The following is a 13,827-nucleotide window of genomic DNA, read 5'->3' as shown; positions in this document are numbered from 1 at the left end:
GGTTGGCTTTCTCAGCTGAATCCAGAGAAGTGTGGCCAGCAGGTCGACAGAAGTAGTTCTCCTAAGAGAGCGCTCCTGAGATGTCTTCAATGTGAACTTTTTATTTGCCTTGAACCTTCTTCTTTAGTCTCAATTGTGCTTGCCAACAAGCATCTCAATTTTTTATCTGTATTGTGTTTGTACATTTAAAGAAATTTAAAATCATGTGTTTCAGTAAAAAGAGTGATCTAATTCTGTTACTCGTAAATACTATTACTCCTTGTTTTGTTAGGATGGACAAGGTTACCTGGAGGAATTGGTTAAAGATATTGTACATTGGCTCAACTCTTCATCAGGAATGAAACCTGAACGTAGCCTTCAAAATAATGGGTTACTGAATACCCTTAGCCAGCACTACTTTCTGTTTTTCGGTACTCTCTCTTGTCACCCTCATGGAGTGAAAATGCTTGAAAAATGCAATGTGTTTCAATGGTGAGTGTTTTTATTCTGTTCAAATAGTGCTTACAGGTGTAATAGGTATGAAAATTGTACATTGTGCATTAGGACTGCTAACTGTAAAGCTGAAAACTTCACAAGTTCTTTTGATTTACTTACAGGCAAAGATCCCCCGTTGTCCGTGGTTTCAGTGTGTTTTTTAAGAAGGGGTCTTTTAGTCTGGCATTAATGAACAGTTATAGGTGACTGTGTCACAAAATAGCTTTATGTTTTCCTGTCCACAGCTGTTTGATAGATACGAGTATCAGGAAAGATGATATTGTGCTGAAAAGAAGGGGTGGGGGTGGTTTGAACAAATTCAACTAGACCCAAAAAAAAATCCCAAAAAAACCCAAAACCACCCAAAAAAACCCCACAAACTGTCAAAAGCTGACACTTACATTGTTTGTGAAATGTGATGATGTATATTCTACCTAAACTTCATTATATTTGAGTGAAGATGTGAGGTTCAGAATCATCTTCTGGTACAAATACAGGTCCCATCCTGTGGGATTAAACTGCCTAGTGTCTAATACCTAAGAAGTTTATTTTAAATGTAGTAAATTTTAAGTGAAAATTCAGGTGTGTTGATATACTCTAGTTTTTGTTGTAATTAAGTTGTTGTTTTCATTTCTTATTGGAGTGCAAGTCTTTTACTGGCTTTAGAAAACTTGGTTTACAATAAAATATAGACAGTTAATAGGACTACCCTTCTGGCAAGGTTCATACATAATGATTTATGATGAATTGTTGATGTAGCTTCATGAATATTAATTTTTGTACTCATAACCACTAATTAAAGTATACTGACAAAATTATTACAGAATAATTATTAAAAAATCTTGGTTTGGGTTTTTTTCCTTTGCAGTTTAGTGCACTGTTTGGTTCTCATTTGGCTCTTAACAGCTGTAACAGTTTAAAGTCACACCATTTCATAGGAGAACTTTGTATTCTGCATTTATAGAAATTAAAGTCTAATTCACAATACTGAAGTTTAAATTATCGATTGAATAAATAAATGTGTTTAAGTTGATTCAAATACTAATTTTTGTTTTCTTTTCTCTCCTCTTCTTCCTCAGTCTTCTTAATCTTTGTTCTTTGAAGAACCAGGATCACCTGTTAAAACTGACTGTTTCTAGTTTGGATTACAGCAGAGATGGGTTAGCAAGAGTTATCCTGTCTAAAATCCTGACAGCAGCTACTGATGTAAGTTCAGCTCAACTTACATTCCCTTACTTCTTGCCACTAGACTTTTTTTTTAATACAAGGTATATAACTCTGTTTTAAAGATATGTGTCCAGAACGGTTTTCGGTTTTGTATTCAGGGAAATGAAACTCCTACTCATGTAGATTTTGACTTCTCAGTGGTCTTCACACTGTATATTGTGTTCATGCTCAAGAAATAACATCCTTCGACTAAGAGGTTTCTGTCATGTATGAAGGGGGTTAAAGTCTTTAAACCAAATGTAACGTTATTGTCTAGGTCAGTGGACATACCATGAAACAGTGGTGAATGGATTATTTTCACAAACAGAAATGTGTATCTGAAGCCAGAAAACAGTTAAGAGTTACTGCTGCTATTAGTGATGATAACTAACCCCAGCAGAAATGGGTCTACATTTGCATCAATCACAGATGATTTCATACCTGGATAAAATGTAGTTACTTGCTTAAATATTATTTTCCTGTTTTACCATATGCCCAGCCACATAGGTTCGTATGGTGGAAACTGATCTGATAGCATTTTGAAGAGAAACTTTTACTGAGTACTGCTTGACAAAAGGGCGAAATGCTGACCTGTCGAAGAACCCTTTGGCAGAGGTTGATGTACACAATATTGCCAGTGTCATCCTGTGGACAAAATGCTTTTCTTCATTGTTTCTGGTGTTAGTGCTCGCAATAGAAGATCAAAGCATAAAAAGCTAATCCAAAGGATAAAACCTTTTGATTATTCTGGTATTAACTGTATTCTTAGTGGTATTTTTGAACAACTGCAATGGACTAAGTTTCTGGAAGAGACCTGTAGTTAAAACATTCGAGTGAGGTTGAAATAGTTGTCATTTTCTAGAGGATAAGATACTTGAAAGATTGTGGAAATACAGAACTGATAGGTATTTGCGTGGGCAGTTCCACTGGCTGAAGAGTACCTCTGTTGAGGTGTTAGGGGAATATAGCTGGCATTTTCTGGGGTTTACATCTGGAATTCTGAAACAACAGCATTGTCACGAGCAAAAGTAAAGTTACTTCTTTGTATTTAGCAGGCGTGGTAGGAAGAAATCGAAACTTGGCACAGTTTGTACTGCTCACTGCTGGGATCCATGAAAAGAATATATTTCTAAATATTACCAGAAGTGACATTCTGTCACCTTGGACAAGTGAATCCTAAGATTAAAAATGAGCATGCAGATTCCCAAGGCAGGAGGGTTGGGACTAGATGATCTTTAAGGTCCCTTCCAACCCAAACCATCCTGTGAGCATTTCAGATAAGACATTTGCAAGACCTTCCACCTTCCTTTCTTAAGGACTTCTAGTATGAATGCAGCCTGTATAGTAAGCCTCTGGAAGGCTTTGTATTAATTCATTATCCAGAAGACAAATGGTGATTTTGATTCTATATGCTGCCTCTGGCTTCTATATCCTGTTTAAAAGCCATAAAAGTACATTGAACTGGATATAGTTTTTGAAAAGCTGTGTTTTGTAAGGGAGAAAGGCCATCTACAGTAAGGCTTCCATTCAGAAATTTTAATTCCCCAAGACATTTGTTAAGGAAATACCATATCTGTTTATTTCAAAAGCTGAGATCCTCTTTTTCTTGGTTTTGTTGGAAAACTGTCTTACTACAAAAAAGAACATGTTTCTGTTTAGAAGGTTTTCTGAGAAGTTTTGAAGATCAGATACTCTTCGGGAAACAAAAATTTTTAAAATAAATTCCCCAGAGGTTCTAATGTTTGCTTGTAAAAGTATTTTTAAAAACATTATGTATATGAAAGTATGGGCAATGACACTGGCCATTTACAAGGTATTTTTCCTGCTAATCCTAATGGCAACGTGTTGGTATCATGGTGAATGACTGATAAGGGCTTTCAAGGACACCCGCAGTGACCAGGTTACTTGTGATCTCAGACTCAAAATTTACCATTTGATAACATAGAAGTAAGTGTTAAAACTACAGTCTATTTGAGAGTTAAGTTGTGCATCAGAGCTAGTTGCTGTAAAACATGGTAATATGTATTTTTAAAAGTGATAAATTATGTAACTACATTAGCTATTTTTTCTTCCATTCAAAAAAGTATTTTCCTTACTTTTGCAGAGCTGCAGGTTGTATGCAACAAAACACTTGCGAGTATTACTAAGAGCAAATGTGGAGTTCTTCAGCAACTGGGGGATTGAGCTACTGGTGACCCAATTACATGATAAAAATAAAACTATTTCTTCTGAGGCACTTGATATTCTAGATGAGGCATGCGAAGACAAGGTGAGCATACTTCCCCTTTTTTCAGCCTCACTTTGGTACGCTACTCTGTAAGCTGTTCCTTACCCTCTCCCCCAGTAGTCAAGTAAAAATATGCAAGAAGCTACTGATGGTTTTGTTTCTGGATTGTCATTGATGGATTTAATAATAGTTTATAGTCCCTCTTGCTGAAATTACTGTAGTATTAAGGACAATAAAATGTAGGTTTCAAGGTTATGATTATTTTAAAATATTAATTCAGACCAATTTAGCTGTTTTGATCATACATTTTGTGAAGCAGTATGTATTTAATGACAGAAGGTACTTTGGATAACATTAGGATGAGGGCAGTTTGATACTCCTTTTCTGAAAAAGTTGCTGTTTCACTGCTGGCAAATTGTTTTAACTGTTGTAGTTTTCAGAATTATGTAGTGCTCAGATATTCCTTATGCATTTTTAATTGTTTTAGGCCAATCTTCATGCCCTTATCCAAATGAAACCAGCTCTTTCTCATCTTGGAGACAAGGGTTTGCTTCTACTCCTAAGGTAAGTGTTAGATATGCCGTTTGACTTTAAACTGTGGAAACAAATAAGTGTTGTTTTTGTTCAAATTATGTGCTTTGTTTTAAGTGGACTACTGACTGACTACTGACTATTGTTACTTTACAGATTTCTGTCCATCCCAAAGGGCTTTTCATATCTAAATGAAAGAGGTTATGTAACAAAACAAATGGAAAAGTGGCAAAAGGTAATTCTACAAATAGAAAGTGTGCTTGATATTAGGAGGAGGAAGGGTGTGAATATGCAGGTTTGAAAAGTCAAATACTCTTAAAAATGCTGCATATTCATATATGTGTATTGCTAATACAAATGCATTTATTGTGTCAGTGACTTAGGATTTTGCTGAAGAAGGTTGACAGGAACTTGCAGTTCCATAGCTCCTCTGTACATGCATGCTTTTGATTTACCCAGGCCTTTTATATGATTCTGATATTTCAGCAAGTATTTCAGCAGTGTAGTGACTTTCTAGAACAGGTGGTTGTGTAGGGTCTTGTGTAGAGAAGTGTGTAAATGTATACTACTGTTACCTTTGATTGCTGCTATTTAAAGTTAAATCTGGAGCTCATGAAGGTAGAATTAGCTTATGCTATTCAGAAGTAAATAGGAACACAAGACCATTAAGAAAAATGCATCATCTTGACTACAGTAAAACTCTTCGTGAATTACTCTGTTTTCATAATTGATTATTAAGTTCTTGGTCTCATTCCTGTTGTCAGTTTTTTGGCTGATTTGTAAGTTGTCACTTCGCTGAGTATACTGAAATACATGGGAACTGTTGAGATTATTTGAGTTAAAGTCTGATGTGAAGTATTTCCTTCTTTCCTTCCTTTTTAAAAAAAAAAATCACTGAAATTGTGGGATCGGTTGTCGATGCCGCAAGCTCATTGCATGTATGAAGTACCGTGATTTTGGTGAGCCCACCTTCAGATCATAAAGAAATTCAGCCTTCCTTAAGGATCACTTCAGTTACAAAATACTGTAGTAAAAAAACGTAAACTGGTGAATGTATTGTGTCAAACTTTGTCTTCTTTTAGGAATATAACTTAAAGTATGTTGAATTGATTGAAGAACAACTCAATGAAGCACTTACGACATACCGTAAACCTGTTGATGGTGATAACTATGTTCGTCGGAGCAACCAAAGGTAGATTTGGGGAAAAAAGTGTCTTTGGGCAGAAGCTGGTGGGACTGATCAACACAACTTTAAACTAGAATCAGTGGGGGGTGGATACCAGCAGGATTGCAGTAGGTAAGCCAAGGGTTGGCATGGCATCGCCAGGGGGTGGCAGTGCTAGTGGGATCATTTACACTGCTCCTGGGAGCACGGAGGGCTCAAGAGCATATCTGAACTTCTTGTACACCCACACAGTGTGAGAAACAAACAAGATGTACTGGAGGTGTTGGTCAGCCCTCAGAGTTAAAATATCATTGGTATTAGCGAGACTTGGTGGATTGAATCCCACGATTGGAATGCTGGCAGGGAGGGCTACAGGCTGTTGAGGAGGGGCAGGCAGACCAGTTGAGGTGGTGTCACACCGTGTAAGGGAGGGGTTTGATGGAACAGCCCTTAGGGTTAGTGATGATGTGATTTAGAGCTGCTGGTGGAGGATCAGGGGGATGGAAAAACAGAAGAGATGTAGCGGGTGTCTACTACCCTTTCCCAGCTAGGTTGTTAGCAGTGATGTCTCATTCTATAGACTGTTAAGATAGATTCTAGATCAGTAACCCTGGCCTTTATGGGAGATTTCAACTTCCCATACATCAGCTGGAATGCTATACTGCTGCAACAAGCAGATCTGGGAAATCGTTGAAGTTTGTAGGAGATAACTTATTGTCACAAGTACTCAGTGAGCCATCTGGGAAAGATGCCTTTGCTGTTGTGAATAGAGAAGACCTTGTGGGAGATGTGATAGTGGGTGGTTGTCGTGGCCACAGTGATCATGAAATGGTTGAGTTTACAATTTTCAATGCAGTGAGAAAAAAGAACAGCAGAGCTGTTACCCTGGACTTCAGGGAGCTATTTAGCAGAATACCCTGGGAATGTGCTTTTGTGGGCTTAGGAGTCACAAGTGCTGGTCACTTTTTTAAGAACCACCTCTTAGAAGCCCAGCAGCAGACAATTCCTCTGTGTCGTAAGTCAAGCAAGAAGGGCAGAACAGCTTGGCTGAACAGGGAATTCCTCATGGAGCTCAAGAGGATGATGAAAGACTTTTTCAAGTACATTGATAGCAAGAGGAGGTCTGAAGAAAACATTGGACCAGTAACTATCCAAGGTGGTTATCTGACTAACAGAGATGAAGAAAAAACAGAGGCATTCCATGCTTTTTTTGCCTCACTGATAATAGCAACAGACCCCTGGGTTGGAGGACCACCTTTGCAGGAACACAAACTTTCCATTTGTGGACACTGAATTTGTAAGAGATCAGATGAATGTTCTTACATCCTTGGGAACTGATGGAATTCATCCTACAGCTACAGACCTGTTAGTCTAACCTCCATGCCTGGAAAAATTGTGGAGAAGATCATACTGGGTACTGTTGAAAGGCATTTATAGAACAATGTGGTCATCAGGAACAGTCAACATCAGTTCACAAAGGCTAAGTCCAGTTTAAGTGACTTGATATCCTTCTATGCTACGTTCACCTGTCTGGTGGATGAAGGAAAGGCAGTGCATGTAGTTTTTCTGGATTTTAGTAAGGCTTTTGATACTGTCCCTCACAGCATCCTTCTGAATGAGTTGTCCATTGTGTGATGAGCAGGTTCATGGCATGCGGGGTGAAGAGCTATCTAAAGGTCAGAGCTCAGAGTGATCGAAGTGAATGAGCACTGTGTATGGGGCTACATCTGGCTGGCAACCGGTCATCAGCCTTGTTCCTTGGGGCTCAGATTTAGGGCCAATTCTGCTGTTCAGTGTATTTATCAATGATCTGGATGCAGGAGTGAATGCACCATTAACAAGTTTGATGATACCAAACTGCTGGTGGTGTTAACTCTCCTGAAGGACAAGAGGCCTTGCAGGGGGATCTACATAGATTGGAGTATTGGGCTGTGATAAATGGGATGAAACTCTGCATCTGGGACACAATAATGTAGGCACAAGTGTAGATTGGGAGAGGAGGGGCTGTCGAGCATGAGTTCAACACAAGTCAGCAGAGTGTCGGGACAGCCACGGGGCAAACGGCATCCTGGGGCCCAGCACAACCAGCCAGGCAAGAGGGGTGGTTATCCCACTGGATTCAGCATCGGTGCGGCCTCACCTCCAGTGCTGGTGCAGCTCTGGGCCCTGTCATTTAAGAAGGATGTGAGCGTCCTTGGATGTGTCCAGAGGAGGGAAACAAAGCTGGTGCCATGCTGGAAGGCATGTCCTGTGCAGAGCGGCTGAGAGCTCTGGGCTTGTCTGGTTTGGAGAGAAGGAGCCTGAGGGGTGACCTCACTGCCCTCTGCAGCTTCCTGGTGGGGGGGGGAGAGGGAGGTGCTGGTCTTTTCTCCCTGGGATCCGGTGATAGAGCACATGGGAATGTTTCAAAGCTGCACCAGGAAAGGTTGAGACTGGACACGAGGAAGGATTTCTTTGCCAAGAGGGTGGTCAAACTCTGGGATGGGCTTCCTAGAGATGCAGTCGAAGCCCCAGTCCTCTCAGTGTTTAGTATAGTCCAGCAGCTGGACTATATGATCATTGTACGTCCCTTCCAACTGAACTCTATTCTGTTCTGTTCTAAACTCTCCAAAAGAATCCTCTTCATCTGAAAAATTCTCAAGAGTAACTCATTGCATTACTCTGCAGTGTAACTTGTTTTAAAGGAAAATATTACAATTGCTGGAAAAGTATAAGATTTCTTTTTCTGCCAGATTACAGCGACCACATGTCTACCTGCCAGTTCACCTTTATGGCCAACTGGTGCACCACAAGACAGGCTGCCATTTATTGGAGTCTCAGGTGAGGATAATAACTATCACTTGAAAGAATTTAAACATGTATTGGGTCTGGCTGAGATGGAGTTTGTTTTCGCCACAGCATCCCTTATCATGATGTGCTTTGTATTTGTACCTGGAAAAGGTACAAAACTGGTAACAGACCAGTGTTTTGTCTGCTGCTGAGCAGTACTCATACAGCATCAATGTTGTCTCTCCAACATTACCCCCTCATCAGTAGGTTGAAGGGAGGGCAGGATCTTGGGACAGGACATAGCCAGGACAGCTCACCCAAACTGACATCTGCTCAGCAATAAAAGTTAAGCGAAGTGGGGACACACACACACACGTGTTATTATGATGTTTGTCTTATGGAGTGACCGCTATGCGTATTGAAGCCCTTCCTAGGAAGTGGCTGAATATCACCACTGATGGGAAGTAGAGAATAAGTCTTTTCCTTTGCTTCCGCATGCAGCCTTTGTTTTTGCTTTATTAAATGACCTTTATCTTGACCCACAACTATTTTTCCATCTTATATTCTCCCCACCCCCATCCTGGCTTGGTGGGCACCTGGCATCCAGCCAAGGTCAATCCACCACAAGAGAAACTGACCCTTCAAAAAGTAACCCTTTTTAAGTATGTTTTAAAAGAGATGGTGTTTAAATAGTCATTGCAAAATAAGTTGATTATGACAGTCTTTAACTATTTGGCCCCATGTAACTTTTGAAGACAGCCTTTATCATCTAGTCTCATGCAAGATTCCTTCCTGACACTGAAATATCCGAGAAATACCTTGCAACATTTTTCTTAAAATGGCTACCAAAATCCTAGAATGGAAAGGAATTCACTGATAGAAGTAACTTTTCAGTGTCTTTGTATGGGTGAATCGTATATTGACAATTAAAACTGTGCCTGTCCTTTTATGTGTAGAAAAACATGGAGAGGAGAGAATAAAATCTTTTTTTATAATGTCCTGAAAAGCTAAGAAAAACCCACTTTTAATGTGGGTTTGCAAGGTTGTGTGGAATGAATTTAATATGATAGTTGAAAAACTTTTATGTTGCAGTGTGTTAGTCTGATTAATCAGTTATCTTTACAAAAACTGATTTAACGTGATGCAGTCAGTGGTTACATGAAAATTTTGTACTTGCATTACCACTGCTGTTAATTTATACTTATTTCAGAACTACCACTGTTCATTTTAGGTGGCATACTTTAAACTAGTGCTTTGCCTTTTACTAAAAATGCAAGAGAACCTGTTTGACTGAAGTATCCTTTTAATTTTTAATTGAGTGTTTGGTTTTTTTCTTCTGTTTTCTCCTTCAGAGTATTGTTACAGACCTAAGTTACACTGTTCGTTCCCCAATGCTGGATAAGTGGGAAGGAATTAAGCAGCTGAAAGCAGCCCTTTGGGCCTTGGTTAGTAATAGTTTTACAAGTTTTCTGCAGTTGTTTGAGTTTTGTTTTGACTCTTGATTCTGAAGTAATTAAGCAGAATCCCATAAAATCATTAATTATGGGTTTTGTCATAAAATCTGTGTGATATTTTCTTTTTCAAGTTGATGTTCTGTACCCTAACTGGACTTTCAGATGGAAAGGGTTCACTGTACCTTTTTTGTTCAGAGTTTTTTAATAGTCACTTTTTTTTTTCTTTTGTTAACAAATAAAAAGAGCGGATTGCCACACGTAGGAACAATATTAGCATGGAACCAGTAGTTACAAGTTTCTATTTCTGTAGGAACAATATTCTGGTTTTAAGGTATTTATGGTGGTGGTGCAAAATTCAGTGTTTGTGGAAGAAAGTTGGCTGCCGGTATTGATGCATGTGAAGGTGGTCATGACACTCCTGGTGCTTGGGATGATTATAGTGAAAACATAGTGTCGGTGCCTATGCAGGCTACACTTCTAAATTTGCTTTGTCACCTCAGCTGGTAGTCTGCTTCTTTGTTGTCTTCCCCAAAGTTTATTTTGGAACGTTTGTCCAAGGTGACCATTACTGGAGGATATTGTAGGTATGTAATAAAACGCCAGTGTATTATACACAGAGTTCTGAGTCCTTTCGTATTTGCATAACTAGGAAATGCCAAAAGGGTGCTCAGTAATTGCTTTGAGAAACTATGGCTTGAAACTGTACCACCAAAAACATCTAAAGTTTTACACTGATAGTGCTGTGGATCACATCAAAATTGAAACTTGCTTGACAAACTCTTTTGTTCCAGGGCAATATTGGATCATCAAATTGGGGTCTTAACTTGCTTCAGGAGGAGAATGTAATTCCTGATGTAATGGCACTTGCCCAGCACTGTGAGGTTCTCTCTGTTAGAGGGTATGTGCATCTAATTTTTATACATAAAATTTACAGATGATAGTTACTGTAGGCTTTCAGATAGCTGTACCTAATCTACATTATTTTGGTTTTGCACTTACTTGGAAATCAGTTATTAAAATCATTGACTTCGAGCAGTCTCAGTCCTGTATAATCACAGAATTGTACAAGACGTCTAAAAAAACATGCAGTAAGCAAAAGAAACCTACGGAAAAAAAAATACTACTTCTTTTTTAAAACGCAGTTAAAATATTTGCTGCTTATAATCTCTGGAATCAATTTAGTATTCCATCATTTTTATTGAATGTCCTTTTTGAATCTTTAAAAGCATAAATAGATGTCTTTTTCCTAATACTGCTACTGCATTAATTGCTGTCCTTTTATTTTTTTGTTAAAAAAAGTATTTTTCTGCTTCGTGTAATCAGGCTCTTGTAATAATTAGCTTTTATTTTTGCATAGTGTATTGTTTCCAGATATTTCAGTGCAATTCTTAAACTTCCATTGATTTACAAATTAAAATGAACAGAAAGCTACTTGGCAGTTTTGTGAAGTTTCTGCTGATTTGTTTTGAAACTGTTTCCTTTCAAAACAGAAATTTACTTAAATTAGATACTATTATTGTTGCTCTTTTTTCTATATATACATTAAATACAGAACCTGTGTCTACGTGCTTGGTCTAATAGCCAAAACTAAACAAGGATGTGACATTTTGAAGCATCATAACTGGGATGCAGTGAGACACAGTCGTAGGCAGCCTTGGCCAGTGGTCCCTGATGACATGGAGCAGCTCTGCAATGAACTTTCTTCTATACCCAGCACTCTTAGCTTGAACTCCGAGTCCACCAGTTCTAGGCATAACAGTGAAAGCGAATCTGCTCCTTCAAGTAAGTAACAACAACAAAAGAAACAAGAAAACCACCACAAAACAGCATTTTTGTGTTCTTACCAGCCTTTTGGTGGGATGAGGTTCAGGCAGATGGTGTAAAGGCGCTGTTGCAAGAAAGGTGAGCGTGAGCAGCAGGAGAGTTATATGCATTCAGAGAGATGTAGAGAAGTGAGAGGGAAGAGAACAGTGTCTCAGGTTTACACCAGGTGTAGAACTAAATGTTTAACTTACCCTGATGGATTAGTTTCTGGTTTTCTTGTCAAGTCCATGGCAACTTGCTGTAATACTATGGAGAAATCTTCATGCTTAGGTATAAAGATATGTTTACTTGATTGTCCTCAAAGGAATATTCTAGAATATAAATGTAGATATTCTGTATGTGTACGTGCACACAGCATTGCTTTATTTAAATTCTTGTATATTTTGAATATCTAATACATTTTAATTTTTCTATTGATATTTGAAACTTAAATCCAGAAATTTACCATGTTTAGATATCATTAAAAGAGCACATCAGTTGTAATCCTAGTAGCTGCATATTTGCTCTGAAATAAGATGGTGAGGCTTTTCTTTTGAAACAATGAGACTTTCAGGTCAGGTGCTTTTCAAGGTACTTAATTTACTAAGTTCTGAAGAAGAACTTTTCTCTTAAAATTGCAGTAAATCACATAGTCTTCCACTTTGACTTTGTAGCATTGCTTACTTTTTCACAACATGGTTTATACACCTTAAAGAAATGTCCATTTGCAGTGACAAAGTCTCATACAATTCCAGGTATGTTCATCATGGAGGATGACCGTTTTGGTAGTAGTTCCACTAGTACGTTCTTCCTGGATATTACTGAAGATGCAGAACAAATATTTTATGACAAACCTGGACCTTCGAAGGACAAAGACCGTAGTCCCTTTCCTTTTTTTTCCTCTAGTAGACTTGTGAAAAATCGCATTCTAAACTCTCTTACTCTTCCTAATAAAAAACACAGAAGTAGCAGTGATCCAAAAGGAGGAAATCTGACATCATCTGACAGTAAATCAGGCGTGAGGCGAAACCGTACAGTAACAGAACCTTCCAGTAACATCGACTTTTCTGCCGTGGAAGAATTCAACCCTGTTTTCAGAGTTCCTAAAATCCAGACTTTACGATTAGAAACTTCTTTTGTTGGAAGTAAGCACATGGAAGATACTGATAGTACCCCAAGTATTGGAGAAAATGATCTGAAGCTGCCAAAAGGTCTTGGAAATGAAATTCACCGTGAAAACACAAGCAGAGAAAGGCTAATAGGAGATGGTACTACACAAACACATTTCAAGAGTCGTAGCTTAAGTTTTAATACAGATACCACAACAAGTGGCATAAGCTCAATGAGCTCTAGCCCTTCAAGGGAGACTGTAGGTGTGGACACTACAAATGTAGATACTGACTGCGGAAGTCTGAGTACTGTGGTAAGCACAAAAACAGTTAAACCAAGTCACTGTTCAACACCACAGTCTGACCACCTGCCCCTCTCAAAATCCAACTCTGTATCCTTGGTACCACCGGGGTCTTCTCATACACTGCCCCGGAGAGCCCAGTCTCTTAAAGCTCCGTCTCTTGCTACAATAAAAAGTCTTGCTGACTATAACTTTAGCTACACAAGTTCTCGAGATGCCTTTGGCTATGCTACACTAAAACGCTTGCAGCAGCAGAGGATGCATCCTTCGCTGTCTCACTCGGAAGCCCTGGCATCTCCCGCCAAGGACGTGCTGTTTACTGACACTATTACCATGAAGTCTGGCAGCTTGGATTCTCGGCTAACCCCGAGCCGGTAAGAGATTATTATGTGCTTGTTTCTTACTTCAAAGCTCTCATAGCGATAAAATAAGAAAAATCTCTTCATAATATTTTTTTCCAGTGACAATTATTGCAGGATGATTCATATCTTCATTGAAAGCAGTATCAATATTAGGGGAATAATACAATAGAATGAGAATTCTGAACTGTGTAAGTGCTGTCAGAGAATCCCAGCTTTCATAGGTGTGCTCAGCTCCTTTAGTGCTGTAAGTGACAAAGGAAAATACTTCCCTTTGTCACATTGGCTTCCTGTTTAACCTTTTTGATGCCTAAATGCAATTAACACTGCCATCGTTACTGAAGTTGCAATCGCACAAAATTGCGAATGTTGTCAGAACTGTGTTTCAGAACCAAATTTTCTGTGTCACTTGGTGAAGTTTCAGGGTG

At 38.8% G+C, this 13,827-nt stretch overlaps 1 protein-coding gene across 1 annotated transcript in view; it reads left to right on the top strand.

The window, feature by feature from the left end:
• RICTOR (RPTOR independent companion of MTOR, complex 2) overlaps positions 1-13,827 on the top strand; it is a 50,393-nt gene that overhangs the window by 26,820 nt on the left and 9,746 nt on the right. Inside the window, 11 exon segments of the mRNA XM_010153477.1 lie at positions 272-471; positions 1,554-1,680; positions 3,785-3,949; positions 4,395-4,471; positions 4,595-4,673; positions 5,521-5,630; positions 8,336-8,423; positions 9,725-9,817; positions 10,618-10,724; positions 11,379-11,608; positions 12,385-13,414. Coding sequence (XP_010151779.1) covers positions 272-471; positions 1,554-1,680; positions 3,785-3,949; positions 4,395-4,471; positions 4,595-4,673; positions 5,521-5,630; positions 8,336-8,423; positions 9,725-9,817; positions 10,618-10,724; positions 11,379-11,608; positions 12,385-13,414 — 2,306 coding nt within the window.

Source organism: Eurypyga helias, unplaced genomic scaffold, assembly GCF_000690775.1.
Source record: "Eurypyga helias isolate BGI_N326 unplaced genomic scaffold, ASM69077v1 scaffold4526, whole genome shotgun sequence".
NCBI lineage: Eukaryota > Metazoa > Chordata > Aves > Eurypygiformes > Eurypygidae > Eurypyga > Eurypyga helias.
Note: the sequence above shows the minus strand (reverse complement) of the source record. Positions and strands in the feature narration are given on the sequence as shown.